This window comes from Bos taurus, chromosome 29, assembly GCF_002263795.3.
Source record: "Bos taurus isolate L1 Dominette 01449 registration number 42190680 breed Hereford chromosome 29, ARS-UCD2.0, whole genome shotgun sequence".
Taxonomy (NCBI): domain Eukaryota; kingdom Metazoa; phylum Chordata; class Mammalia; order Artiodactyla; family Bovidae; genus Bos; species Bos taurus.
The window spans coordinates 32203783-32229762 of record NC_037356.1 but is presented as its reverse complement, the minus strand read 5'-3'; the positions used below and the strand labels follow the sequence as shown (position 1 = coordinate 32229762).

Below are 25980 nucleotides of genomic sequence, written 5' to 3'. Positions count from 1 at the left end.
CTACCAATCTAACTACCTCTGTGTCTAGATTTGTCTATTCTGGACATTTGTACAAAGGGAATAATACTATATCTGACTTCTTTCACTTAGTACTATGCTTTCAAGGTTTTTCTACATTGTAATATGTATCAGTAATTCATTCTCTTTTTATGGTTGAATAATATTTCATTGGGGGCTTCCCTGATGGCTCATATGGTAAAAATCCTATCTGTAATGTGGGAGACCTGGGTTTGATCCCTGGATTGGGAAGATCCCCTGGAGAAGGGAACGGCTACCCCTTCCAGTATTCTGGCCAGGAAAATTCCATGGACAGCAGAACCTGGCAGGCTACAGTCCATAGGGTCACAGAGATATGACTGAGTGACTTTCACTTTCACTTTTCAATATTTCATTGTATGGACAAACCTCATTTATTTATTGATTCACCAGTAGATGGACATTTGAGTTTAACTTTCTGGCTGAGACGAATAATGCCCTACCAACATTCATGGAGTGGTTTTTGTATGGATGTGTGTATTTTCCAGTGAATCCCCTGGGCAACAAATAGGTGTTATAATCACTGATTTATTAGGAAAAGTTGCAGCTCAGAGTGGTTAAGTACCATTTCTGAGATGGAAAAGCTTCTTGTGATTGGGTTTGATTATGCTAGAAGGGCAAATAAGAGGAAGTAAGGTGGAATTTCACTTCACCTTTTGCAGGACATTATACACACCAGTGAGTGAAAAAACAAGAGAAGCCTGGGGGGACATGCGTCAGCAGGGCTGCGTGGGCTCCTGACCTTCTGGGGCGCAGGTCTGGCCGGGCTCTGAGTCTGGGAGATGCTCTCCTCATTCTCTCATTCACCTTCTTGTTTCGGAGGCAGACTCTAGTCAAGAGCAGCTCAAGACAGCTGCCAGAGTCGCCTGGCAGTCTGTTAGGAGGCAGATGGGAGGTCTCTGCAGCCTCATCCCCACTCTGGGAGGGTCTCCTGGGATGGGCCCTGCCCATGACAAGAAGAGCCCCAAAGAGAGGAATTCAGCAGGGGCCCAAGGGCGGTTCTAGGGCAGAGAGCACCCCGCTGCTGGCTCTGCTTCCCTCTGCCTCCAGGGCTTTCCCAGAAAGTTCTTGGACGTGGGAGGCTGGCATGCAGGCGTGCCGCCCCATTAATGCAACTCCTGTGCTTGGCGGAAGCCAAGCCCATGCTGGTAATCATTGACCCTCCAGGCTCCCTCGGGCGGAGCCACGGCTTCCTATGGTAGAGCTTTGCCCTCCTCAGCACCTTTATGGGAAGCGCAGTGCTACTGCAGCATGGATGCTGGGGCAGAGAAGCCCAGGATTCAAGGCATCACAGACAAGGATGTGTTGGATCTTTCATTCAACATCTGGCTGTAACTTGAGAGAGAAATCAGAACTGGAGATCGCCTTCTTGAAGGTATTAGTGGCTGGATCACTTTCCAAGTTCAAGGGCCGTCTGAGCTCTTTCTGTTCATCTGTAATAGACATGGATGGGCCCCTTTTTCAGATGAGGAAATTGACACACCGAGACGCTGGGTGGTACCCAGTGTTAGGGCCACAGAATGACTGACCAACTCCAAATTCAAACCCCACACACCCACCTCTTACATCCTGCCTGAAAGGCCCCTCCCCAGGGCTGTGACAGGAAACATAAGCTAGAATATGGGGCTGGAAGGCATCCAGATGCCCCCTCCAAACTCAGTTCTGTGCCTTCTCTTTGCGTGTTTCTTGGTGTGAGGCTGGACCCACAGGAAACCCTTCACCTGTGGTACCGCTTCATGACTACTAGTCCCGTAGGGCCAAGCTCAAGGCATCAGTTGAATTACTCCACTATTTTATGAGGCATTGAGGTTTGGGGTTCTATGTGTTTTCGCAAAAACAAAGTGTACTTTCTTGATGCAGACACTCAGTAAAGCATATTCAAGGCCCCTAGTCCACATAGAATCCATTCCTTTCTGGGCTGGAAAGACTGAATTGATGTGATACCAACCCAAACCATAGAGAACTAGAAGGATCAGACTAATAACAGGGTCTCTGGATACATAATAAATAGAACTCTTGGTAAACATTAAAATTCTTTTATTAAATGCCAGTGCCATTTGAGTTGGGTACTTGAGAGAGGTGACTTAAAAATCATTTTATCACAGATGTGTCTAGTTTTCAGACAAAACAAACTACACATCCCCACAACACACGGACTTGTACAAATCACATAAGTGAGAGGATGATATTTTCATTTGCAAAAATGATTCTTTTCTTTATAAACTATTATATATATAACATACGCTGCTGCTAAGTCGCTTCAGTCATGTCCAAATCTGTGCGACCCCATAGACGGCAGCCCACCAGGCTCCTCCATCCCTGAGATTCTCCAGGCAAAAACACTGGAGTGGGTTGCCATTTCCTTCTCCAATGCATGAAAGTGAAAAGTGAAAATGAAGTCACTCAGTGTCCGACTAGTATATTATATATTAATACATATGATTTATATAACATATATAATGATATGTATAATTATGGACAGAGGAGTCTGGTGGGCTACAGTCCATGGGATCTCAGAGTCAGACACAACTGAGCAACTAACACACATACATGTATAATAAAATATATTATAAAAACAAAATACATATATAATCATATAAATATAATGTATAATAATTCAGTAAAGGAGTCCTTTAAATGTCTAATATTCTCTGTAATGGGCTACATGGGAAAAGAATCTAAAGAAAAGCGTGGATGTATGTGTACTTACAGCTGATTCATTTTGCTGTAAAACCGAAACTAGCACAACATTGTAAATCAACTATAGTCCAGTAAAAAATTTTTTTTAATTCAAAGAAAAAAACAAACACATATCTATAGTATCCTAGTGCATACATCATATGTTACATGACTTACTATATGAAGCAATTTCTGTTCACATACTGTCTTTGTTTTTGACTGCTCAAAACATTTTGGGACATGCGGGATCTTACTTCCCTGACCTGGGATTGAATCTGTGTTTCCCCCCGCAGTGAAAGTGCAGAGTCTTAACCACTGGCCCACCAGGGAAGTCCCTCACATACTATCTTTTGAGAACACCATCTATTGATTTTGGTTTCAGCAAAAGATTATATTGGTTTCCCAGGCGGCTCAGTGGTAAAGAATTCATCTGCAATGCGGGAGACTCCGGTTTGATCCCAGGGTCAGGAAGATCCCCTGGAGAAGGAAATGACAACTCACTCTAGTATTCTTGCCTGGAGAATCCTGGGGACAGAGGAGGCTGGTGGGCTACAGACCATAGGGTCCCAAAGAGTTGGACGTGACTGAGCAGGCACACACTCATGGGATTATATACCTAGACTTGTATAATGATATTTTCATTGTAATGAGTTTCTTTTGAATAGTAATTAGAATAAAAGGCTATGAGACCAGAAATCTCTGGATCCTCTGGATTCTGAAATCTTTGGATCCTTGTGTTAATGTTCAGCTATAGGTTCACCAGACTAGAATCCAACATTTGGGACAGTGACTCTCAGGAGGTGTGGCCCGAGTGCATGAAGGAGGTCTGAGAACTGACCTTTTCACCCCATTTGTCCCCTGTGGTTCTGGGACAGACTGAAGGGAATTTCACCTGGGATTCTCTAGGGACCCCTCCTCCCTCTAGACAATGACCATGCTTCTTGTGCGTTCAGTTCAGTTCAGTCGCTCAGTCGTGTCCGACTCTTTGCGACCCCATGAAGAGCAGCATGCCAGGCCTCCCTGTCCATCACCAACTCCCGGAGTTCACCCAAGCCCATGTCCATTGAGTCGGTGATGCCATCCAGCCATCTCATCCTCTGTCATCCCCTTCTCCTCCTGCCCTCAATCTTTCCCAGCATCAGGGTCTTTTCAAATGAGTCAGTTCTTCGCATCAGGTGGCCATTGTATTGGAGTTTCAGCTTCAGCATCAGTCCTTCCAATGGACACCCAGGACTGATCTCCTTTAGGATGGACTGGTTGGATCTCCTTGTGTGTTACTAGGTATCTTCCCTACTGTGCTTTCACCCCCAGTCTGGAACCCAGCAAAGACAACTTGGTGGATTCCAACTGGAATCCCAAAACCAGCGACTCTTGGGTCACTGCAAATTCCAGTCACACACGAAGCTTTAAAATCACCTTCTGCACTTCTTTAGAGTCAAGTGGCTTCACGTCCATACAGGCTTCTCAGTAAACAAGCCAATGGACTATTCAGGCTGCACTGTGGGCTTCCTGGCCCCAGAGGTCTTGCTTCAGGGCAGCGTTTTAACTGTGCTCTAGAGGGCGCTGTTCGCACGGGATGCCGATAGGAGTTCCTCCACCCAGTTCTTAATGGCCATCGCGCACTTTGCAGAGGCTGTTCTCATTACTGGGCTTCTCTTCATTCATGTTGAGCTGTGCATCCTCACTTCCCCCTCAGTTTATCCTCTCAACTCTGACTCAATCCACGCATACCCAGCAAAGCAATGCCTTCTCTGGGTAAAGTGCAGAACTCCCTGAAGTTGAGAAGATAGACTAAGATAGACTACTTAGAAAATCTTTAGCATAAAAGGCAAGAAGACCCAACTCTGTGACTGTGAGTTCCATGAGTTCCTCTCATCCTCTAGGGCTCTCTTGCTCTGCCCACCCACAGCCCCCAGGGGTGTGTGCTTTCCCTTCAAAACTCTGAGCCAGGCAGAGATGAAGCAAGCCCCTTTAGGTCTTTTTTTGCAGAGCTGAGACATACTAGTGTTTCCAAAACACTTGAAAAAAAATTTTTTTGAAGGACAGCAAGAAAACAAAATTGAAATTGCGCATAAAATTAATGTCAGCTCCCAAAGTGCAGGTTTCTGACTCCACAGCAAAGGCAAGTTCCCACCGAAGATGGGAGAGACACCTGGCTCGGGGTGGGCCTAACAGACTCCCAGGATGGCTGGGAAATGTCGCATCTCCTGACGCCTCCTGCTGGGTCCCCATCCAGGTGCCAGGAAGTGATGCAGGTCTTTGTGGGAAGAGCGGAATAATCTTAAGATGACCAGCAGCCCTTATAAACTAGTTAGCTAGATAGAATTCAAAGCCTGAACTTGAACATTTTAACTCCTTTTAATAACTTTTTTTTTTTTTTTGCTGAGCCATGAGGCATAGGAGATCTTAGTTCCCTGACCGGAGATTGAACCTGTGCTCTTTGCTGTGGAAGTGCAGAGTCTTAATTACTGTCCCACTAGGGAAGTCCCTTAATGACTTTTCATATTTAAATTTGGTCCTTCATTTTCACATCCTGATACAAAAGCATGCACTGTGTACATATGTGAGTGTGACTTCTGGAAGCAGTAGAATGGAATCACTAATTGTTGTAAAAGTGGCTTTGTGACCTTCTCTTCTTGTGCTGTTCTGCCTTTGGGGGCATCAATGTCTTCCAGCCAAAGATCACCAGGCATACTGCAGTAGTTGAAAAGGTTGGCTTGTTGCAGCTAGTGAGAACACGCACCTCGAGGAATGGTGAGGAGCTCCGCGTGAAAGAGTTTTAGAAAGCACATAAACAGAATTTGGGCTTAATCTAGGTGATTTGGGAGAGTAAACGGAGCAATACTCTGCTCAGGATTTGATGTTAAGAAGTAGGGGTAATTCCGTGATTATGTTAATAAGTCTCATTATCAAGAAGGAGAGAAGACTTGGTGTAGGGCTAACGCTAGGAGAAGGCAAATGGCACCCCACTCCAGTACTCTTGCCTGGAAAATCCCATGGACGGAGGAGCCTGGTAGGCTGCAGTCCATGGGGTTGCTAGAGTGGGACACGACTGAGCGACTTCACTTTCACTTTTCACTTTCATGCATTGGAGAAGGAAATGGCAACCCAATCCAGTGTTCTTGCCTGGAGAATCCCAAGGACAGAGGAGCCTGGTGGGCTGCTATCTATGGGGTCGCAGAGATTCGGACGTGACTGAAGCGACTTAGCAGCAGCAGCAGCAGGGCTAACGCTGTTATTGGCAAAGAAGCAGTGATCACTCATAGTGCCAGGATTGGGGGGACATTTGGTCGTTTTTGTGGTTTGGACCGTGTTCATGTTTCTGTGTATTCAGACATGATTCTGATGTTGATGTCTTGTGAAGCTGTGTTCAACAGGAGAACACAAGACCCAGCTGTGAGCCCCAGGACAGCCCTCAGCAACAACCAGGCCAAGATGTAGTGCCAGGCTGGCTCCCATCTGTCAGGGGCTGCTTTCTCCTCTTTGACTGCATCTGTAGATTGTCAGTGATACGATCGAATCCTAGTCAATGTCTGTGGTAAGAGAAGCAGAGCATCACCCCTCGTTGCATGCCTCTCTTCAACCCTGCCAAGGAAAATTCTCTCCCTCTCCTGTTCCCAAGGCTTCCCAGATGGCACAGTGGTAAAAAAAAAAAAAAAAAATCAACCTGTCAATGCCGAAGACTAGAGTTCAATCCCTTGGTCCGGAAGATCCCCTGGAGGAGGAAATGGCAACCCACTCCAGTACTGCAGACTGGGAAATCCCATGGGCAGAGGAGCCTGGTGGGCTACAGTCCATGGGGCCACCAAGAGATACAACTTAAACAACTGAACAGCAACAATGACAACAATTGTGTCCTCACTCTTCAAGATAAGTCTTCTGCCCTGAAGATGGACAAATCCTTTATAGAAATGCTAGGCTTTCTATAGGTCTTCTGTTCCACCGGGCAGGACAGGTTCTGATGTCAGGATGCTTCACAGACATTGACACGTGGTCAGAACCTTTGTCACCCTCTATCCCAGGAACCTTGTCCCCCACCTGGCTGTCATCTCCCCCAACACTGCCCATTTGATTCTACAGAGCAGACCCTAAGTAGCCTAGCTTGGTGACGCCTGATTAAGCTGCTGTGCATGTTTAAATTTCTGAACCAGTAATAATGGTTGCTACTATTATTACATAATTGCTATGTTCTAGGAACTTTACATATGGGATTGCATTTAAAACATATGACAGCCTTTGAGAATATTTTACAGCTGTTTCACAGGCGAGGAAGTTGAGACTCAGTTAGCCCAAGTGGCTTGCTCAGGTTGCCTGGCCATCAAGTGACAGAACTGGGGTTCAAGTCCGTGTTTGCACTTCCCCGAGATGGATTTCCTCCTCTTTCCTGCTGCCTTTGCTTCTTCCCTGTGCCATGAACATCCTGCACCAGGGCTCCCACCCGCCCTTGATCCCCATGCGTGGCAGATCTTTGCAGTTATTCAGGAAATGATGCTGGACCAGTAGGCCACAGAGAAGCCCATGGAAGGCGATGGGCCTTAAGAGAGTACCAACACTCCCAGACCCTGTGATTCCCTGGCTTTTGTTCCCAACCTTTCTTCTGTGGAAGGAACCAGGCGCCCCGGATAGTCTGTGCCGCATTCCCACTCTGAACACAAAGGATGAGGTGGTTGGATGGCATCACCAACCCAATGGACATGAGTTTGAGCAGACAGACACGGGGCTTCACAGAGAAGAGGGTGTGTATTCCTCACACGGGAAAGGTGAAGTGCAGCCCCAAATCAGGCCTGGAAGTGTCCTGAGGCGCATGACCTTTCACATGCCTATGAGGCCGGAAAAATCCTTTCCAATGGCCTTGGTAAGTTCTACGTAAGAAGAACTCAGACTGAGCCCAAGTGAGCAACCTGGTAGAGCTAAAGATATCTGAGGTGACTTCTCTGGGAATACTGAACAGGAAGGCAACGATGCCCTCTGTCAACAATAGTTCTAGATGTCAGCATCCTGGGAACTGGCTGACTGGACTCTCCTTAGGCACTGAAGGTTTGCAAATTTAGCTGGGTGGCCATCCTCCAACAGCTTGAGGCCGTTTTCATAGAAAACAGGAAGTTCTCTGCGGTACCAGTCAGATGCATTTTGTGCTGAAGAGTATAAACTTGACCTTTAGCCTCTTTTATCTGCTCTCTTGTGTCCTCAACCCCTTCAGGGCAGCAAAGGTGCTGCCCTGCAATGATTGGATAATGACTAAGTTACTCTGTATCCCTGAGCAACTCCACAGTGGGAACTGTTGCCTCTTTTGCTTCCTAGGGTAGCACCTGGCAAGTAGTGAGTTCAATCAGTGGAGAGTTTGCTTGATTTCATTAAGAAGGCAGAGACCTTGGCCATAATCCCTTTCCGTGCCCTGCTACCCACAGGTCCTCAGGAAATGTTGGTTCATGTGGTTGACCGGCAGGCTGAATCCAGTGAGAATGAAAGTTGCTCAGTCGTGTCCTACTCCTTGTGACCCCATGGACTGTAGCCCGCCAGGCTCCTCTGTCCATGGAATTTTCCTAGCAAGAATACTGGAGTGGGTAACTGTTCCCTTCTTCAGGAGATCTTCTCAACTCAGGAATCGAACCCAGGTCTCCCACATTGCAGGCGGATTCTTTACTGTCTGAGCCACCAGGAAGCCTGGCTGAATTCAAGCTGTCAATTTTCATGGAAGCTTGAATTTCTTCTCCAGCAACACTGCAAAGGGTCTACAGAAAGTCACTGGACTTCTGTTCTCAGGCGCCACAGCTTCTATTTTCTACCTCTGATAATCTTGAGTCTCAGGAATGTCCTGAGGGAACCCAGGCTGTGTGTGAGCTGTGAGTGGTTGGACCAAAAGGCAGGCAACAGCTCTCTTTTCATCCACAGAGAGTAGTGATAGCCTTTGTAATTCTAAAGAATTCTATTGAATACAATAGAATTGTAATTCTACTATCACAGAAGCGATGTCTATTTTGCCATCTTCTCTCGGGTACAGTGGCTGCTGAGCCTTCTGGGGTGAGACAGAAGCAGCATTATATCAACCATGGGGAAACCCCCAGCTCCCAATGGCTTCTCCTTAGGGGGTTGCCTGCAAAAGAACAGCCTGGGTCCTGGCTCTTTGTCATCCAGGAGCCCAGAATGCAGACACCTCACTTAGAAGGCAGAGGGGTTTGGTGACCAGCGTTGTTGTATGCAAATAAAGCCTGTATTTCTATGGAGAAAAGGAGATGCAGGAGGAAAATGTGTTTATCTTCAAAACTTTGCACGGTTGTTCCCCAGAAGAGGATGACACTTATTTAGAAATATCATGAGTGGTCCTTGAGGCAGAACTAGATCAGAGTTCTTGGTATCAGTTTCTCCTCTAGACGAGAGGAGGTATAGACGAGAATATCTCGCAAGGCACACGGGCGCTGAGTGCACTGGCCCTTGCTGTCGGCCAGCCAGGTGTCTCCCCCAGCTCTCTGTCACCTATGTACCCAGCAATTCTTTCAGTTCCTCTGTGCCCCTGCCCTGGTCACAAACACAACTGCAGTTACAGCGCACAGAAATGTCTCTTCCAAATTATGGTTGGAAGGGGAACCATGTGAGTGATGGCACATTCATCACCTTTGCATGCATTGTCTAACTGACTTCCATTCAACAAATATAGAGTTCCTACTATGTGTGACTGTAAAGCCATGTCCAGGCTTTGGGTCTCCATGGCACTTCTCTGCCTTTCAAATAAGATGCTCCCAGAACATCTGCTACCCTGGCAGGTATCATACTGTTTTTGATGGTTTATCAGCTCATTTGTATCTCCCACCTCGACTAGAAGCTTCTTCCAGATGACAGGGACTGTATCTATTTGGTAAAGGATTGTCTGGCACACAAGTTAGAATCCACACATCCCTGCTGCTTCATTGTTGTTCAGTTGCTCAGTCGCATCTGACTGTTTGCGACCCCATGGACTGCATTATGCCAGGCTTCCACGGCCTTCACTGTCTCCCGGAGTTTGCTCAAACTCATGTCCATCGAGTCGGTGATACCATCCGACCAGCTCATCCTCTGTCACCCCCTTCTCCTCCTGCCTTCAATCTTTCCCAGCATCAGGGTCTTTTCCAATGAGATAGCTCTTCCCATCAGATGGCCAAAGTATTGGAGCTTCAGTTTCAGCATCACTCCTCCCAATTAATATTCAGGGTTGATTCTTTTAGGATTGACTGGTTTGGTCTCCTTGCAGACCAAGGGACTCTCAAGAGTCTTCTCCAGCACCACAGTTCAAAAGCATCAGTTCTTCAGCGCTCAGCCTTCTTTATGGTCCAACTCACATCTGTGCTACTAGAAAAACCATAGCTTTGACTAGAGGGACTTTGGTCAGATAAATCAATTAATGGACACAAAAGTGAGTTTTCTGTTGGTTGAGGTATTTTCACAGGGCGTGGATGCCCATCTAGGTGAGACCTTCAAGCAGAGATGAGCCCTTTGGTATTATAGAAACCACATGACCCTGTAATTGCTCATTTACTGAGCTCACTTCCCCCTTAGATTGTGAGCTCCTTGAGAACAAGAACAGATTTCTATTTGTTTTTGAAATCCTACACAATAAGCATACACTCAATGTTTGGAAAGTTCATACAAAGTCTGTTTTTTAAAAATGCACTGTTGACCAAAAAAGAATGCTGGAGCCCTGAAGAAAAAAAAAAAAAATGACAATAATATAATCCACTTGCTTTGCCAGGCCATTAAGAAGACCTTGGTAAACATTAGCTAATGGACAGCCCTATGCTTGCTATTAAGATTTACTGATTTATTAGAAAGTAACCTAGAAACTGTGCATGTTGCATAGTCTGGGGCCAATCTCTAATAACTCAATAGTTAAAAAAAACACATATTGGTTCTGTCTAGGGTGGGATTAAATGCCATTGTCTACTGAAAGGAGGATGTGGGCTGTGTATAATGAGTCTGCCATGAGAAAGATAGGGTTGGTCAGAGGAAGAATTTATCCTGTATTCTCACATTCTCTAGGTAGAATTCCTCTTACTGTTTGAATACATAAATCAACAGCATTGACTAACTCAGTGCATATACAAACTACTTTCAGTAAATGCCAGATTTTACAAGATCAATCCAACAATAAAGGCTGCTTTTAAATCTCAGTTTCTTACATAACAGTGAATGTTGTGTAGAGAGATTAACGGGGTATCTTGTTGCTTCCTGGTGTGATCTTATTTTTGTCTTACAAATCTGTACTTATCTTTGTCTATATTATCCGCCTGTATGTTTGTGAACACTTGGAAATCTCAGTATCCCAGTGTTTCTGAGATAGGCTGGGAGATTGACAATAACTGATTGTTTCTGGTGAAAGGCATCAGGCACAAGCTAGGAGAAAGAGCGAGAGGGCTACAGAGGGTGGCAAAGGAGAAGAAGGAAATGCTGGAACAGAATCCATGCCTGCTGCTCAAGGACCTTAGCTGGCAGCTCATCATGTCTTAGCATGACGGTATTCAAGCCATGTGACGTCTGGGAAAAAAACACATACCCAGCTTGGGGCTTGGCCTGAGAACAACCAATTGCCTTAGTTTAAATCGCACAACTCCACTATCAAATTAACGTTTTAAGGCTAAAACAAATTATCATCTGTTCACTGGCCGAAGCATACATTAAATTAAGCTGGGTTTAGAAGAAATCAGCCTGCTTACGGAGACCAACTCCCAAAACTTCTTCCTTGCTTTTCTCAGCAGTGGACGCTTCAGGACGGAATATGTTTAAGATGATGTTGGTAAGTGCAGGCCATGTGGGGAAAGCTTTTTAAGATGGTTGCTTTTTGTCTGGCTCTTTGCATGGCCAGGCAGATAATATTTTTTTAGGAGGGCAAGCATGGAAACCCCAGCTTATCTGAGAGAGTAATCAAGGGGGATTCACTCACTCTACAGAAATACTCTCATCAAAATGAAAATGAATTTAGGTGGACCGGGAGGACAAGAATGGTTAGGCAGAAAAACTCAGAGGTTGGTATGTTAGGAGCTACCACTGGAATTATAATGCATGACAAAGAGGCTGTGGATTTGACTGATGAATGTTTACTTTAAAAGAAGTTATTGTTTTAGGTGAGATCTCAGATGGTAAAGTGTCTGTCTGCAATGCAGGACACCCGGGGTTCAATCCCTGGATTGGGAAGATCCCTTGGAGAAGGAAATGGCAGCCCACTCCAGTATTCTTGCCTGGAAAATCCCATGGACCTGGAGCCTGGTAGGCTACCATCCATGGGGTCGCAAAGAGTTGGACACGACTGAGTGACTTCACTTCACTTCACTTCACCCTATGAAGAGCTTCTGGAAACAGTCTGAGCTTCCACAAACCTGGGAAAGGGAGAAAGTCCCCAGTGGATAGAAGCAAAATGAGATGAGATGTGTGCAGAGAAAGGGAAGGATTGAGGAAGAAACAGACCATTTCCCTGGCTGAGTTACTCTTGGGACCATGTACTTGGGACTCTTTGGGGGCTTGAGGTCAATGAATATTGGGTGGGATGAGAGCAGGGCCCTCAGAGAGAGTGAACTTCTGTCTGCTCTCCTGGTAATATTTTCTTTTATTTATATATATTTGTTTTTTTCTCTTTACCACTTTTACTTGGGGTCTTCTTGTGTTTTCACATAGTTGAAGGCCATGGGCAAGACGCGGTAGAATATCACTTTTGTTTAACTTTTATCACTAAGTTGGTTTCGCTTCCTAGTTTGTATGAATAAACACATTTTTGAAGGGGGATTTTGAAATCTATTTTAGAAACGTGTTTGCATTTGATTAAAAATACCACGAAGACACTGCTAACCACAACAGGCACACCTTGGGAGTGGGGTGGGCACACCTAGGGGAGGGGGCCGTCTAGTGTTATGACCCCGGGATATTGAGCTGTGTTGGCTCTTTGGGGGAAATCCCTTCAGTGCTATGCTGTAAAATGGAAGCTACAATTATGTTTTTAATGAGACCTTTGCCCACATAGTATTTTGAAGCTCTTAATTCATTCACAGAATGATTCCATTGATGCTCATTGAATAAATAGTAACCCCCATGGTCTGTGCTAACAGCTAGGATAGATGAGTGAATAAAACATGGTTCTACCTTATGTAGGATTTGTTAAATCATAGTGCTCCGTCTGTCAGCTTGGGAGCAGGGAAGAAAGTGGGAGGCACTGACAGTGACCACCTTACTCTTCCCTTTGGGAATTTTGGCATCCCAGGCTTGCCATCCATAGAGAAAACGTCTCAGATCTTACGATAAGACTTGACTAAACAGTGCTGAGGACCTCTGTTTCAAGTAATGTTGAGCACAAAATAAGGAAGTTGATCAAAGCTTGTGTTAAAATGTTCCAGAGAAATCTCACTTTAGAATATAAACAAAGTAATAACTGAGACACAAGTGAAGTAGAGATTCCTCTGACCTGGGAGCAGAGAAACTCATGTTCTGGTTGTCATCCCACCACTGGTCAGGTTCCTGACTTTGTTGTTGTTTTTAATTTTGATTGAATTATAGTTGACTTACAATGTTGTGTTCATTTTTGCTAGGGTACCTGACTTTGGATATGTCACTGAAATTTTCTCAATTCCTTCATTAGATAAATGAGAGAACTGAATTGGATTATAATTTCTCTAGCTACAAGGTGATTTAGGTAATATGTTGTGAAACTTTTCCCCATGGTTATTTATTTCTGTATATGAACCAAAAATGTAAATAGTGCATCAAGTTTCTGCTGTCACAGATATTTTTGCTTAGCATAAGGCTAAATTTATTAAAGAAAAAAGGAGAGTCAGTTTAAAGAATACTATCAAATAAATCAGAGTACAGGTCATAATTTGTTATCATAAGCATTTTTAAAATTTTATTTTATTGAAGTAGTTGACTTGCAATGTTGTGTTAATTTATATTTCACAGAAAAGTAATTCAGTTATACATACATATATAGATAGATAAATAGATGGATTTTTTTTTTTCTATGCCATTATGGTTTATCCCAAGATACTGAATAGTTCTCTGTGCTATTCAGTAGGACCTTGCTGCTTATCCATCATATATATACTAGTTTGCACCTACTAATCCCAAACTCCCTCTCCATCTTTCCCCCACCTCCCATCCCCTTGGCAACCACAAGTCTGTTCTGTATGTCTGTGTTATAAGAAACATTTTTAAGGTTGGGCGTGACTAAGGTCAGAAAACACGTGGATATATATTCTCTTAGATTCCTCTACATGTCTATCTCCCTGTAATTAGTTTTCCTCTTTATCTTCAAGCCATATGGTCTTAGAGTAGAGAGTTTTTACTGGAAATAGCATTGTGGGATGCAGAATAAAGTTGTCAGCTTGCCCAAGTGATCAGTCACACAGATTGTACTGAATGGCCTTTTCATAGACAGCTCTTCATGTGAGTCACTTAGCTCATTAGTGCAATACACATAATTTTCTTCTGTTTTGTCTTTCTCTGATGTGTTTTCAGATCAGTGTGTTGACAGAAAGAATGTTCAAGCATCTTCGGAAATGGTTTGTCACTCGCTTTTTTGGGCGTTCTCGGCGGAGAGCGAGGCTGGTCTCCAAAGACGGAAGGTGCAACATTGAGTTTGGCAACGTGGAGGCACAGTCGAGGCTGATATTCTTTGTGGACATATGGACGACCGTGCTGGACCTCAAGTGGAGATACAAAATGACCATCTTCATCACAGCCTTCTTGGGCAGCTGGTTCTTCTTTGGCCTCCTCTGGTACGTGGTCGCCTACGTCCACAAAGACCTCCCTGAGTTCCATCCCCCTGCCAACCACACCCCTTGCGTGGAACACATTAATGGCCTGACCTCAGCTTTTCTGTTTTCTCTGGAAACGCAAGTGACCATTGGCTATGGATTCCGGTGTGTGACGGAGCAGTGTGGCACTGCCATCTTTCTGCTCATCTTCCAGTCTATACTCGGCGTTATCATCAATTCTTTCATGTGTGGTGCTATTTTAGCCAAGATCTCCAGACCCAAAAAACGCGCCAAGACCATTACTTTCAGCAAGAACGCAGTGATCAGCAAGCGGGGTGGGAAGCTTTGTCTCCTGATCCGAGTGGCTAATCTTCGGAAGAGCCTCCTTATCGGCAGTCACATATACGGAAAGCTTCTGAGGACCACCATCACTCCTGAAGGAGAGACCATCATTTTGGACCAGATCAATATCAACTTTGTGGTTGACGCAGGGAATGAAAATTTATTCTTCATCTCCCCACTGACGATTTACCATGTCATTGATCACACCAGCCCCTTCTTCCACATGGCAGCAGAAACCCTTCCCCAGCAGGACTTTGAACTAGTCGTGTTTTTAGATGGCACGGTGGAGGCAACCAGTGCCACCTGCCAAGTCCGGACATCCTACGTCCCAGAAGAGGTGCTCTGGGGCTACCGTTTTGCTCCCATAGTGTCCAAGACCAAGGAAGGGAAATACCGAGTGGACTTCCATAACTTTAGCAAGACTGTGGAAGTGGAGACGCCTCACTGTGCCATGTGCCTTTATAATGAGAAAGACGCTCGAGCCAAGATGAAAAGAGGCTACGACAACCCCAACTTTGTCTTGTCAGAAGTTAATGAAACAGACGACACCAAAATGTAACGCTGAGTTTTCCACACGAGTAGAGTGAAATCTTGAAGATACCTAATTGACTAGAAACATTATGAAACAATCAACAATGTGGGGTATGACAGTAGGAGGAAAGCCTTTAAAGTCTCCCTGCACAAAGCCCCTGAACCCTCAAACCATGATCCTACAAGACACACAGCTCTACACGTTAATTGCATGAGAACGTGGGATGGATTTACAGGAAATTGAAATATGGGAGCCATGTGCTCAGTTGCTCAGTCATGTCCAACTCTGTGCAGAGCCCTCCAGGCTCCTCTGTCCATGGGATCTCCCAAGAAAGAGTACTAGTGTGGGCTGCCATTCCCTTTTCCAGGATGCGAGCCATAGGAGCTCACATAAACTCTCTAATAGGATTATTTGAAATCATGCAGTGTTGATTGGCACAGACAAAAATGACTGAAAGCCTCATGGACAGGCCAAATGAGATCTTTTTAAGAGTCTCCCTAAAGCAGTTATGAGCTTTATTGAAGATCAGGGGAAAACTATATTCTTACTTTGATTCTACTGATAAGAAAAAAATCACTTTTATTTGAACATTGGCTCTTAAAGGAAAAGTTGCCTCCTGAGTTGGGGGAGATGAACCAATTAATGACAGTGAGAAAAGACAGATGCCCAGTGAACATTTGTGAAGCTCTGATCTTCTCCAGCCCTGGCTGTTGGAGCTTTTGTATTAGTCTGGGTCATGCTGCTTTCCCAGAGCAGGGAAGACCCAGTCCATGGACCCCACATCTCTAAGTACCCAATGAGGAGAGGAGCGTGGGACACAGCCTGCTCCACGCCATCCCGACATCCTGCAGTGAAGCCAGGGCTTTGGCCCATGTACTTTTAGACAGAAGCTAAAGCACCACTCTGGGATCTCAATGGACTCTCTCCTGTAAGAAAGGATGCTTGGTTTGAAAATAGGTTTGATATTTCTTCTCATTTGTGTTCAATGGGAGAAGGCGCTGGCTTCAAATCTGTTAAAACAGTACTTGCTGATCTTCCAAGAAGGCAATGAGGAGTCTGACAGTGGAAAGGCAGTTTAGAACGGAAAACACTGCTAACACTTCCGAGAAAAACGTCTTATGTTTTTCGCCTGAGGGTTTGTAACTGAAATGCTGTTTCAAAAGGAGAAGCATGGAAGGGTGGGGAATGGGATGTGACTTCCCCATAAGAAAAGTGCTAGGTCTTCCTGCCTCTGAGAGCCAACACCACATCTTCCTCAAAGAGACCACTGTGATATCCTTAAATTATGCGTGTGTTAGTCGCTCAGTCTGTGTCCAACACTTTGCCACTCCATGGACTGGAGCCCGCCTGGCTCCTCTGTCCATAGAATTCTCCAGGCAAGAATACTGGAGAATTCCATGGACAGAGGAGTATTTTATTTTGCTCTGAAGGAGGGGATTTAACTGTGAATGTCTTGTTCAGTTCCCCACCCCCCATGTTATTTTGAATGTATTCTGGAGCGGACGGTACCCAAAACTGCGTAGGAATCAAAATGTTTTCAGTGTGTTGATTAACATATTAAATCTCTGACGTTGTGACGTCCTTTCCCCAAGTGTCAGTCATTGTGCATTAGTGTGAAAGACCAACCAGTGACAGTCTTCTTGGGGAGGGCGGGCTTTCTCCCGGGAGGTGTGAGGGGTGACCTGTTGTCTTGACTCCAGCGTCCCCAGGACATGACCTCTGGTGCAGACGTGCCCCCTTCCCTAGTGGCCCCTCAAAACTCTCCGTGTGAGTCTTGGCACAAAGTTGCAGGTACTGGTGGCGTTGTTTTCCCAGGCCTGGGGTGGAGTTTGTTCAGATGCACACACAGTCTCTGGTCCTTCTGACGAAGACGAGTGAGGAGTCTGCTGGGGTCAGAGTTGTGCACTTTGTCCGTGTCCGTAATGGTGGACCCAACCGGTCCATCACTCCGTGACTGTAAGCGTGTGGCGTTGCCATTTAATCTGCTGACAGAGCAAAAGGAAATCAGGGATAACAAGCTTGAGGAAGCTAGAATTCTCTGCTGACCCATTGCTATGAAGGTTTATGACTCCAGTGTTTCTATAGATTGGAAGGTCTGTTCTGCTCCTTAGCAGATGCTAGGGGATGCTGGCAGTGAATAGGCAATCAATAGGTCACCATAGGCGATCCATTCCTCTTGATAGTTAGAAGAGCAGAACAACCACAACCTTTGCGAATGACCTTTCTTTCCAGGTTATTTGATGGAAGACTGTCTGCTTCCAAGGACTCCTTCCTTAGGATTAAGGCATTCTACCTCTTGAAGTCTACTTTTTAATGCAAATTCCCATTGAAACTTTTGTTGTGGTCGTTATTGTTTAGTTGTTAAGTTGTGGCTGACTCTTACAACCCCATGGACTGTAGCCCACCAGGCTCCTGTGTCCATGGGATTCTCCAGGCACAAATACTGGAGTGAGAAGCCATTTTCTACTCCAGGGGATCTTCCCGACCTAGGGATTGAACCCACAGCTCCTTCCACATTTCTTGCATTGCAGCTGGATTCTTTACTGCTGAGCCACCATTGTAGTCACATTGACTCTTTAGCAACTACTTACACGCAGATGAAATAAGTCCCTGAAGGCACCTAAGGGGTGGCTGGAACCCCAAACCAGCCTAAGAATCGTGGACAAACGGAGAGAGAGAGTTATAACAGGCACAGGAGCCCATTGAGTAAATAAAATGCATAGGAGACAGAATGTTCCAGAGGGCCATCTTGCCCATAGTTTAATGCCAGTGTTAAAGGCATTAAACATTTATTCCAAGGTGGTAGCAGGGTTCCCAGCAAGGCCTGAACATACAGGGACTGCTATTGCTACCGGTGTGCTCTATGGTTCTATTTACTGATTTATCCATTTTAAAAGGTATTCAACATTTCTTAGTCCTTTCGAGAAAAACTGAACCGCATGGTGCATCACCATATTCAAAGTGTTCTATTGGCGGGGTGGGTGGGGACTGATTCCCCCTGAATGGCCTGCTTAGCTCTGCCGCCCTGTGGTTTTGACTTGCAGAGTCTGATCCTGGTTTAACCTTCCAGGTCTTAGGGTGGTTCAAGCTCCAATATTTGGAGTTAAGACGTGGGGGACTGTCTAAAATTGTATTCTTCAAGACAGAAAAGGTGGAAGGAGAAGTTCCTCTCCAAGTTGCCAAATTTAAAGAGCAAGAGGCTTGGCCTGTCTGTTTCCATGGACAGCAGAGAACTTCCCTGGTGGATCATGGGGACAGTTGAGGAGGTGTCTTCCTTGGAGATTTTACATGAAACAGGAGATGGGTCCTCAACAGGGTGACTGTGACTAGTATGGGGTCCGTCCCCTGTGCTCCGATGATCAGAATGCAAATAAGGCCTTGGCCCCGCCCCCGGGCCGTTGTCCTCCCCATTCCAGGAAGTGCATGTCAATCAAAGCTTGACAGGGGAGATAGAGCTTTTTATTTTGGAAGCCAGAAGTTTGAGAACAATGACTGGAATTTCCTCTTTCTGTCCAGCAAGGGCTGTTTGTCACTGGGGAGATAAAAGTCCAGGGGTAGGGAATAAAGGTTATCGGAATTTGCGCTGCACAGAGCCGCGTGGGGGGCGCCACACGAGGAGGGGTTACGGAGGAAATCTATTTCAATGCCTGTCATTAAGTTTCCATTAAAAGAACATTCAGTTAGGAATTCAAAAATAATTTAATCTCCCCAGCCAGATGCACCCAGCTGGACTCCTTGGAGCTGCGCCCTGCGGAGATGGAGACTTGCAAGGGGGCTGAGGTTGGGGGGGCGCGAGGCGCGGTGAGGGCGGGTGTGGGTCCTTCCACAACTCCATTCCAAGCAACTTCCACAGCCCTGGGTGTTGTTGAGGCCAGAGCGTCTTTCAGGCGAGAGAGGAACCCCAAATATGTCTTGTGCTATAGTAGGAGAAGCTTAGTACAGGAGCTACTTCCTGAGTTCTTACTATGTCTGGGGTTCCGTTTAAAGCAGTTTGTACACACTATCTGGTCTTCCCTGGTGGCTCCGATGGAAAAGAGTCTGCCTGCAATGCAGGAGCTCCAGGTTCGATCCTGAGTTGGGAAGATCCCCTGGAGAAGGAAATGGCTACCCACTCCAGTATTCTTGCCTGGGAAATCCCATGGACAGAGGAGCCTGGCAGGCTACAGTCCATGAGGTCTCAAAGAGTCAGACATGACTGAGCAACTAACACTTACTTATACACTATCTAACTTAATTTTCCCGATGATCCAGTGAGGTGCTATTATTCCCCCTATTTTCCACAAGAGACAGCTCAGGTAAGGAACTTGTCCAGAGTCACTAGCTAGTCAATGGCAGAGCTGAGACCCAAACCCACATCTGTCTTGAAAGCCATGGGTTTAAAATCACTCAAGTCTACATCCTCTAACGTGGGTCACCCTCTGGGAGGACTCGCCAGGGCTGCCAGACATCTACCTGGGTCCAGTGGATAGTCAGCACCCGTTTCTGGTTCTGTCTCATGCTTTGGGAGAAATCCCACATTGCTTGGCACTGGACTGAGCCCCTGGCCAGTGCTTGACAAGCATCTCTGGACTTGGGTGTTCTAGGAATAGCGGTATGTATCTCTTAGGTCTACATACACCCTAAGTATCTGTACTAACTAGATATATGTTGGTTTATTTCAGTCTGTCAGTAATCTGTCATTTGAGGTAGAAACAGATATTTTCATTTTGATCGATGGGGAAATGGAGCTTTGGATACCCCTGGAAGGCAGTGTTTATATTCCGTATTCACCTCTGTATACCTATAGCACCAACACATTGCCTCATGTGGTCAGTAAGGGGGTTTTGAATCAGTAAATGAATGAATGAATGATTTGCTCAAGACAACATGGGTAACGGTGGCTTTCATCCTACATCTGTCCAAAGAATTTTTGACCAAGCTACATTATTCATTTGCAGAGGGTCCTTGATAAATGACTTAGCTTCATTGAATCTCGGTTTCCTTATTAGTAAAAGTGAGCTTTGAAATAGGGTAAGGGGGAGGATTAGATAAAATAATAGATGGAAAATTTTTCTTTGTAAGAAGTAAATGACTACTGATGTATATAGTTGGGTAGGAGCGTGGGTTTGAAGCTGGGAGCCCTGGTACCCGGGGTAGGCCCCTGGCCACCTGATGCTTCATGGGCAAAGGATGCAGAGAGCTGAGTGGGGCTGTGACAAAGACCAGAGGCCTCCTGAACATAGCACAGGCTATGAGTTGGGGGAATTTGAGTAGAACCTTGGTACCCTGGACTTCATTTCAACCCAACAGATGTTTGTTGAGGACCTCTTGTGAGTCAGGCACTGGGGATGAGAGTGAGGATGTAAGGATGGTTTCTGTCACTGGGATAAAGGATCCTGAGGGGCTTAAACCAGCCTGGGGACCAGAGCTAAATGGGAGAAGTGCTGAGTGTGGAGAAAGTTTATTTTTTTGCCTTATGAAACATACTTATGTTTCCCAAAAATGGTGTTGACATTACTGCTAAGACTATTGATTATGGAACGTATAATTATTGGGAATTAAAAAAAAATTCTTTACAATATATTCTACTGGAGATGTACAGTCAGCAAAGTGCTTGTAAACTCACTTGTGGGAGTTCTTTTCTCTGCATGACCATGCAACAATCTGACACAGAGTTAGGTCCTTTTGTTCAAGTTTATTTCCATTTATTATTGTTGTTATTTAACATTTTTTGGCTGCATGGTGTGTAGGATCTTAGCTCCCCAAGCAGGGGCGGAACTTTTATCCCCTGCATTGGAAGTGCAGAGTCTCACCCACTGGACTTCCAGGGAAGTCCCTGCCTAAGCTTATTTCTGGGGATGAGAGCTTACGCATTGTTTTCCTCGATGGCTTTAACTGTTTTCTTTGATTAATCATGCAAAGACCGGTTCTATGGTTCCAAAATCATGGAACAGGATTTAGAACACTCACTCTATTCCTGTGGCCTCTCCTTTCCTTGCCTCATATCAAGCTAACCATTCTTTTTTTTTTTTATTATGCTGCTGTTTCTTTTTGAAAAATATAAGCGGTACACACATACCTATATCCCACTCCCATTCTTAAACAGAAAGGTAGCATTCTAAAAACACTGTTTACTTAATAATTCATCCTGCAGATTATTGTGTAAGGGCCATTGCTGATAGATAACACCAGCTCCTGTGGGCTCTCCCACCACCACTTCCCTTCCCCCCACCCCCTCCCCCCACTCCCCCCTCCTCCCCACCCTTCCCACCACTTGCCTTCACTGCTCTGCCACACTTGCTGGGATCTTGCTCCAGAGGCCCCCTACTCTGCTGTTATGTGCCAGAGAGATTCTGGCTGTGCCTGTTTTGCATTCTTCTTCCATTGCAGAGTGCCTCCAGCTGCCTGGAAATGAGCTGGTCTCTTGGAACCAGGGTTCTCAGTGGAAGCCGATCTGCTTGGATGAGCAGCCCTTTAAGAATCAAAACTCCCACGATCTTTGGTGAAAAAGTCAGAACTGGTGTCCTCGAGAGAAAGAGCCTTGCTCCCATAGTACCTAATCCGGGGTCTCTGCTAGGACAAGGGGGGATTGTTCCCAGGGCTTCTGGGTCATCACCTTTTGATGAGCATCCAGGGACCCTGTAGGGGATAGAAGTTATGGAACCCATCACTGTATGTGAAATTTTGTTCATAGGTACTGAGTTCAATGAATGAAATAAATAAGATGCTACAGTGGAAGTATAAAGAACATGCCAAGGGAGACAGAGAAAGGGGAAGGCTTCCCAGAGGAGATGGCAGCTGACCTGAGCTTACTGAATGGATAAGACTTAAAATAGGGAAAGGACGGGACAGAGAGCTGGGCACCAGGTGGGCACATGTTCCAGACTGACAGAGCAGGATGCATGGTTGTCTGGGGCCCCTGGGAAGTGACATACTACTTCCATGACCACAGCACAGGCACAGGAGGGCAGCATGACTCTATGGTCAAAGAAGGCTCATCGTGGGACCCAAGTGTGCACCCTGGCTCTGCCAGTCCACCACTGGAGTCCTTGAAGGACAGTGACCTGATTACATGGGTGTTTTAGGAATCTGTCTCTGGTGTCGATGTGCTGGGTAGAGTGGAGAAATTAGAGGCATAAATGAGCTTCCAGGGACTGGGAAGGGAAGTGTTAGCATTCGTTTTCCAGGAGGGGAAAACCTGCTCAGAGACCACACGCCGAGGTCACTAGCCATGCAGGGGGAAGCAGGGGCAAGGGCCCTGGGCTTCCGCTTTCGAGTCGCTCCAGGGCTCTTTCCTGGAGTCACCATATACCTCATGCCTGGGGGTCACCGTCCTTGAAGGAAAACTCACCAGGAAGGTGGAAGCCAAGGACTACTCACCAAGACCAGAGGGAGTGAGTCTGGGGACTGGAGAGGCACATCCTTTAACTGCTTTCCTGGGGACAAGGAAGCCACATGCATCTACTTGGCACTGAGCAGCCAAGGAGCCTGAGAAGGTGAGTGGCTTGTCCACTTCTCAGGGTGATGTGAAAAGTAAGTGGTCCACTGATGAGTGGGTTCTGCACCACCAGCCCATCTGGTTCCGGCTGCACTCTGAGTGGCAGTGAGAGGCCGCCATGATCCCAAGGGCTCTCTCACTTGCCCACGTTGGTAGTGGCGACCACACCCCACCTGAGCCCAGGGCTGCCTCTCAAGGACATGCCCTGCTGATAGCATGGAAGAAAAGACAGAGGTGATGAAGAGGAGAGGTGAAGGCGGCAAGGCCAGTGTGAAGTTCAGAGGCTTGGAAGACAGACATGCTTGGTCAAACACAGCTTTCCCCATTGGCCGTGTCGTCTATAACTAGTTCTTTGTTGTTGCTGAGTCACTCAGTCGTGTCCGACTCTCTGTGACCTCATGGACTATAGCCCCCAGGCTCCTCTGTCATTGGGATTTCCCAGGCAACAATACTGCAGTGGGTTGCCATTTTCTCCTCCAGATCTTCTTGACCCAGGGATCAAACTCAGATCTCTTGCATTGCAGGCAGATTCTGTACCACTGAGTCACCATGGAAGCCCCAAACTAGATCTTAACCTTTCTGAAGCACTTAAAAAAATTTTTTAATTAATTTTCACTAGAGTAGAGTTGATTTACATGATCCCCCATCTTAGAAGGTCCCTGTAAGGACAACTATATGAAATAATACATAATGAAATAGCATGTAAAGGATCCAGCAAAGAGCCTGATACAGGCTCCCAGGAGATGGCAGCTTGAGTGATGCTGCAGCCAAGGTGATGATTCTGATGATGAAGGTAAGGTGCCTGGCCCTGTGGTTGGTCCCGCACTGTGCCTTACTCCTTTAACATGAGCATCACCCCTGCCCTTTGCTTTCTTGGTCTTAACTGGAGACAAAAGAGCTCCCCTCCCTCCCATCACTGCTTCTGCTTCTACTGCAGATACACTAAATCCTAGTGGTGAAAAGACCCTATGAAAACCCTGCTGGACCCAGTCATATGTGGAGAGACTGAAGGTCACGGGAGGAGATGGTGTGTCCAGTGTGTCTTGATGGACCTCAGAAAGTGTAGGTTTCTGACTCCACCTGTGTTTCAGACACTCTACCAGGTGGCCAGGGGAGTAAAAACAGGTGTTATTACAGACCTACCTGGAGAGGAAGGTTATAGGGAGGGGAGCATACACAGGAGGTCAGTGGGTCAGTTATAAGCAAGCCTGTACCTTCCAGTTAGTGCAGCGTGCTTCTGGCCAGCAGGTGGCGCCATCCACTTCCAGATCACAAAAGTGAAAGTGAAGTCGGCCTCCAACAGTTAGCCGGTGGAGGGAGGGCTTTGGCCGACCCAGAAAGCTCTTTAATAACCATTTTGTTGTTTAAACATTGAACAGAGAGACATAAAATATCTGGGTCATCTAATCATTATTGGGCTGTTAAAACGACTGTGAAAGCCTTTGAAAAAATAAATGTGATAGAAGCAGTTTATAACTCTAGGGAGGTTATGGTGGCAGAAAAGAAAGTCATCATTTATGAAGAGTCTCCTAGAGTCCAGTTGCTTTCCATTTTCTCTACAATAAAGCTGAAATAATATTATTATCTCCATCTTAAAGATAAGAAGACTGAGGCTCAAAAAGATCAAGATATTTGCCCAAGGTCCATAGGTGGCTAGTGAGGGCTGCTGCTGCTACTGCTGCTAAGTCGCTTCAGTCGTGTCCGACTCTGTGCGACCCCATAGACTGCAGCCCACCAGGCTTCCCTGTCCCTGGGATTCTCCAGGCAAGAACACTGGAGTGGGTTGCCATTTCCTTCTCCAATGCAGGAAAGTGAAAAGTGAAAGTGAAGTCACTCAGTTATTCCCGACTCTTAGCGACCTCATGGACTGCAGCCTACCAGGCTCCTCTGTCCATGGATTTTCCAGGCAAGAGTACTAGAGTGGGGTGCCATTGCCTTCTCCGGGCTAGTGAGGGCAAAGCTTGGTATCTACATACTAAACACCTATGTCTATTTACTCATTTAATCCTTTTAGCAACACTAGGAGGTAGGAACAATCCAGCCATGCAAGCACAGGTCAAGTTGTGTCAAAATTCATGGCTTTCCTGTCTCCAGGGTCCAATCCTGACCCTTCTGGTTGCTTTCCCATGAATTTGGCAAGTCACTCACCCTCTCCAACTACACAAGGCTATGGAGATCAATGGGTATCTTCAGTGTTCATTATAAAGCATGATTCTATTTTACGGGATCATTTTTCCTGCAGCCATCCAATGGCTCAACTGACATAAAAACGCATACACAGACGTTTGTCACAGAATTATTTGTAGTGATGAAAGAGCTCAACATTCCACAACAGGGAGGTGCTGTGTGGACCAGAATACGGTGAGATGCTAGCTGCTTTCAACAGACATCTGGGCACACAGCGGAGCCCTGGGAACGGCTGGAAACAAAACGCACTTGGAGCACCATGCAGCTCAGAGTCCAGAGGCAGCAGACAGGAGACACAGTTGTCCAAGGGGAGACCAGACACAGGGGGTCCTAACCTTGTTGGGGGCACCAAAGAGAGCTGCCCGAGGAGCAGACACCAAGGTGGAGCCTGTGTGGTAAGGAAAAGTTAGTCAGGTGATGGGGGGTGGGTGAGGAAGGATCATGGTGAGGGAGGGGATGCTCCAGGGATGCATCCAGAGTCCCAGCTGTTACACCACGCTCGTTACCAACCACATTTAACAAATGTAATCATTTTACACAATCTCTGAAAAATTTCTAATGAAAGAAGTTTTAATCAAAAATGATAAAATTTTATAAAAATTGATTCATTAAATTTAAAAAATTAGACTTGAAATACTTTTTAAAAAACATACAATTTTGTTGCATATATAGAGAGACATATACACACACACACACACACACACACATATGGGACATATATACATACATGTTGCATATATATACATTGGAGCTTCCCAAGTGGTGCTAATAGTAAAGATGCCACCTACCAATGCACAGACATAAGAAATGGGAATTCAGTGCCTGGGTTGGGAAGACCCCCTGAAGGAGGTAATGGCTGCCCACTCCAGTATTCTTACCTGGCAGGCAGCAGTCCCTGGGTCACAAAGAGACAGACGTGACTGAAGTGACTTAGCACCGAACACATACACTGTTCGTGCACACACATGAAGGTGAACTCAGAAATACCCACAGATCCTCATTCACTCATTCGTTCGCCA

General features: G+C 45.9%; 1 protein-coding gene across 2 annotated transcripts in view; it reads left to right on the top strand.

Moving 5' to 3' along the window:
- KCNJ1 (potassium inwardly rectifying channel subfamily J member 1) overlaps positions 1-16874 on the top strand; it is a 31837-nt gene extending 14963 nt beyond the window's left edge. Inside the window, exons 1-2 of one of the 2 annotated variants that reach the window (XM_005226824.5) lie at positions 11086-11479; positions 14185-16874. In XM_005226824.5, the coding sequence (XP_005226881.1) occupies positions 11462-11479; positions 14185-15324 (1158 nt within the window). In that variant the 5' untranslated portion in view covers positions 11086-11461 and the 3' untranslated portion in view covers positions 15325-16874. Of the gene's footprint in view, positions 1-11085; positions 11480-14184 lie in introns of those variants that run through there. The other variant, NM_001192207.1, reaches the window with a different exon arrangement.
- Positions 16875-25980: the final 9106 nt, after the last annotated feature.